The following is a 4107-nucleotide window of genomic DNA, read 5'->3' on the forward strand; positions in this document are numbered from 1 at the left end:
ACAACAGTCCAAGACATGCTTTTTTCGTGTAGAGAGCTACTTCATTGTTAAGGTGCTGCTTCAGTCTCAAAGGTACAGCAAGCCCAGCAATGAATAGTACGTTCCAACACCACTTAAGGCAGCTCAATGTTATCAAGGAGGAAACTATATGTTGGATGGAAATGCTTAAGTTAATTTGAACTCCATGGACTCATTCCATTCTATTGATTTGTAGTTCATCAGTGCCATGAACTTCTGACTTTATCCTGGTCTTTCGCGACCAAATAACCATAGTTGGCAATTTGTGCTTTAGTCACTATTTTTAACTTAATCTTTAAAATTGCATATCTCTGGTTCTACTGACTGGATTTTGGTTGTTTTACTTTCAAGTAATTTACTAAATGTGACTCTATTTTTCATTTTTCAAACTGTTTATTTTGTGTTTAAACTTGATGAAGTTTGAAGTGTTACATAAAGAATTTATACATTGTTTCTACGTTAAGCCTGACTACTTGTGTCAAGCTACCAGAGGGTTGATTGAGCACTGAACAATTTGGGGGTTGCTTGTGTTTAACGCTGACCACAATTGTGGTTGTTGTTTGAGTAGATTTTCACCCCCTCGACCAGTAGCCCAGTTTCTTAAATGCTGCAGTACATGGACATGAAAAGAGTGTAAAGATTTAACCCTTTAATGCTCTCTTTCCTTTTTCAGACTCTTTCTGCAGATGCTGATGCGATACATAGTTATGGCTGCTACCAACACTACCTCGACCTTTCATGTTTTACACTTTGTGCTGATCTGCTTTACAGGCATACAGAGATGGCAGCATTGGCTGTCCACCCCTCTGTCCCTTCTTTTCCTTGTGGCCTTCGTCTCCAATATCACAATCCTGTCAGTCATCCAAAGAGAGCACACCCTCCATGAACCCATGTATTATTTCCTCAGCCTACTCGCAGTCTTTGATCTGGGACTGTGCATGGCCACCACACCCAATATCTTGGGTATAATGTGGTTTGACATGAAGGTCATGGACTTGCCTTCCTGCTTTCTTCAGATGTACCTGATGAACCTTTTACTGGCAATGGAATCTGCTACATTTCTTTTCATGGCTTATGACCGATACATTGCCATCTGCAACCCCTTGAGATACCATTCTGTCATCACTGCCAGGTTTGTTGCAAAAGCTACTGTGTTTATACTACTGAGAAGCACCTTGCTGCCATTGCCTGCACTGGTGTTTGCTGCCAGACTTCAGTACTGCTACAGAAATGTTGTTGAATATTGCTTATGCACCAGCGCTGCAGTGACATCACTTGCTTGCAATGGTGGGACCTTTAACACACTCTACCAGCTGATTGTTGCTTATGGCCTCTTAGGAAGTGACCTCATCTTGATTGTCCTGTCCTATTGCTTGATCCTAAGTGTGGTATTGAAGTTTCAGGGTAACGGGGCTGCCGCAAAAGCCTTCAGTACGTGCAGTTATCACCTTATTTTAATTTCATTTTTTTACACTGTGCTGCTAGTTTTAATATTCACTGCCAAGTTTGAGAAGGTAATTCCACACGATGTCCCAATTTTATTGAGCGTTCTTCACTTCCTGGTCCCACCAGTCCTCAACCCAATTGTTTATGGGGTGAGGACCACAGAGATCAAACAATACATCATAAAAATGATAAGAAATGGAAATACAGTGTCCAAGGTGCAATAACTCAACAGAGGGATGGATGATACCAACATCAAAAGTTTGAACGGAGCCTTTACAGTGCAGCCTAAACCAAGACCTGCTGCCTAAGAGACATGAAAAGTGGTTTATATTATTCATTACCTGTCAGCAATGTCTTCTGCCTCATCAACAACTAAGGATGGAATTTGTATCCTGCAGCAATAATGCCTATCTGCACAGCTTTATTAGTTTTGTTCATTACTCCAAGATATTATGGTTTGATAGAAAAATGATGGAACATTATAAATATGTAGAACATTTTAAATGATTGACCTGATAGGAAAGGCAATACATTTGATGAACGAATGAAGCTCACTATGAAATTTGCTAAGAATTAAACAGACATTTGTAAAATTACGGGCAAGCACTTCCCTTTCATCATGAACAGTACAATCTTGGAATATTCAGTAGCACAACCTACCAAACTCTTCGGATTCCTGTTTTCATTTCATTATCCACATATGAATCAGCAACCACCAATCTGACACATGGCCCAAAATAACACCTTCTTTTTTTAATGAACCAAAACCATACATGGCTGTACTGCTGTCACTTCTTTCACATCATCCCAACATGTACTCTTTTGAGTATATTAAGGAGGGTGTCTTCTTCAGTTCCTTTTATTGCGCTTTGTGGGGGTATCCCCCCAAAACGGCAACAAGGAAGCAAAGATGCTGATTGTACACTTGAGAAATGTGGCAGACTTCTTCCTCTGTCTGCTGCCAAAGTGGACAGGGCTTAGCTCTAGCTGTTGAATGCATTGGTAGCATTCAGGATTGTTCATTGCAGGTGCTCTTGACATGCAAGCAATTTGCAGAGCGTGTTGGAGGGGGTTCTTTTAGATGGGTCCCCATTCTTCCTCTGCAAATGGTTCTAATTCCTCCACCTGCCCACTTAAAACAATACCGTAGTGGACTTAAAGTGCACTATGGTACATTACCAAAAATGAATGCTTTTGAGTTTGGGTTTAGACAGTGCATCTGACAAACAGACCATTGGATAAAAAAATATATAGTGGGTTTTAGGTCTGACCCTTTCAATCATAAAGTTACTTCGAACACTCTTGTTCCCGCCATTGCATTCACACTTTCTCATACCCAACTTGACTCAGCCTTACGATGTAATCATTTTACAGCTAATGCTATCAGCTGTGCGGGGATATGCTTCCACTTCCAGTGGAGTACTCACATTGAGCTGTAGGAAGGACACTCTACATCCAAAGCCTTCTCCGCCCAAGCCTGTTGTCTCCTGCTATGTGTCTCCCACCACCACCAATTGTTGTCCTTCCCATCCCTCTGTCCTTCCGTGGGCTCCTTGAAAACCCCAAATCTCCTTCTCTTGAGTTCCTTTCTTCCACCTCTCCCAATTTCCCATATGCTCATTGTTAGAAATGGGGTTTCTGGTTGTCAGTCGGTATGAAACCTTTACAAGTCGAACCCCTCACCCTAGTCTGGATGAGTAAAGTACACACCTAAATGTAACTGCGCTCACCATCTGGTAAGTATGCACAGAGTAGTCAAACTACACTACGAAGGCAATGTGTAAGGCATTTGTGCAAATGTATAGTAACACAGTAAAAACATCACACCAGTTTAGACAAATAGCCAATATTTATCTAAATAAAACAAGACCAAAATGACAATAATCCAAAGTACACAAACAAAGTTGTGAATTTCTTAAGAATAAAGCGAAAATACAGTTCTTTTTAACGTTATTAGTGCCTTGGAAACTAAAGAGGCCTTGAAGACCTTGAGGCAAAGTTCAGCGGTGAAGTATCGCTAGTGTCGCTGGGGTAGCAGGAGTTAATGCTGCAAGTCGGTGCAAGAGTCAGCGAGTCCTCGAAGTTACACACGTTGCAGGTTGAACTCTGTGTGATCAATGGTGTGTCGTGCATGTCGCGATGCAGGTACCGTTGTTTCAATGCATGCAGTGTTTGACGTCTTTGTGAAGTACTGTCCTTGTTAGACTCTGGGCTGTGGTGTCATCGCGGGCAAGTTCTTCATGGTCGTCATGATGTGGTGTCGGTGGCTTTGGTGCATGCAGCGACGTTGGTTGATGATTTTGGCGTTGATGGCTCTGTTATTGGTAGACCAGGGGTGCGGTGTCATTGAGGGCGGTGACCATGGCTACAGTGCAGGCAGTGGAGTCAGAGGCTGCGTGAAGCATTGTCATCGGATAGACCAAGGCTGAATTGCTGTCAAAGTCAGTGTCCATGGCCACGGTGCAGGCAGCGATGTCGGTGACAATGAGAAGGGTCGTTGTCAGTGAGGCCTGGGCTGCAGTGCCATCGAGGTCATCGTTGCACTCACCCAGTGAGTAATGACCACTGCGGCGTTGCAAGCAGTGGAATCAGTGACATGGTCAGGAAGGCTTTTCTTGAGGTTACAGCCCAGCAAACACCTCC

General features: G+C 42.8%; 1 protein-coding gene across 1 annotated transcript; it reads left to right on the forward strand.

Annotated features, from left to right (window-relative positions):
* The first annotated feature begins 725 nt into the window (after nucleotides 1–725).
* On the forward strand, nucleotides 726–1688 carry LOC147693398 (olfactory receptor 56A4-like). Its single transcript, XM_086933212.1, has one exon. It carries the CDS (start codon nucleotides 726–728, stop codon nucleotides 1686–1688), a length of 963 nt encoding a protein of 320 aa, XP_086789338.1.
* The last annotated feature ends 2419 nt before the right edge of the window (nucleotides 1689–4107 follow it).

The sequence above is a fragment of the Lissotriton vulgaris genome, chromosome 8 (assembly GCF_964263255.1).
Source record: "Lissotriton vulgaris chromosome 8, aLisVul1.2, whole genome shotgun sequence".
In the NCBI taxonomy this organism is placed as follows: Eukaryota; Metazoa; Chordata; class Amphibia; order Caudata; family Salamandridae; genus Lissotriton; species Lissotriton vulgaris.

What these genes read in the sequence shown, in the direction of transcription:
- LOC147693398 (XM_086933212.1), top strand. Translation starts at nt 726, where the DNA reads ATGGCTGCTACCAACACTACCTCGACCTTTCATGTTTTACACTTTGTG.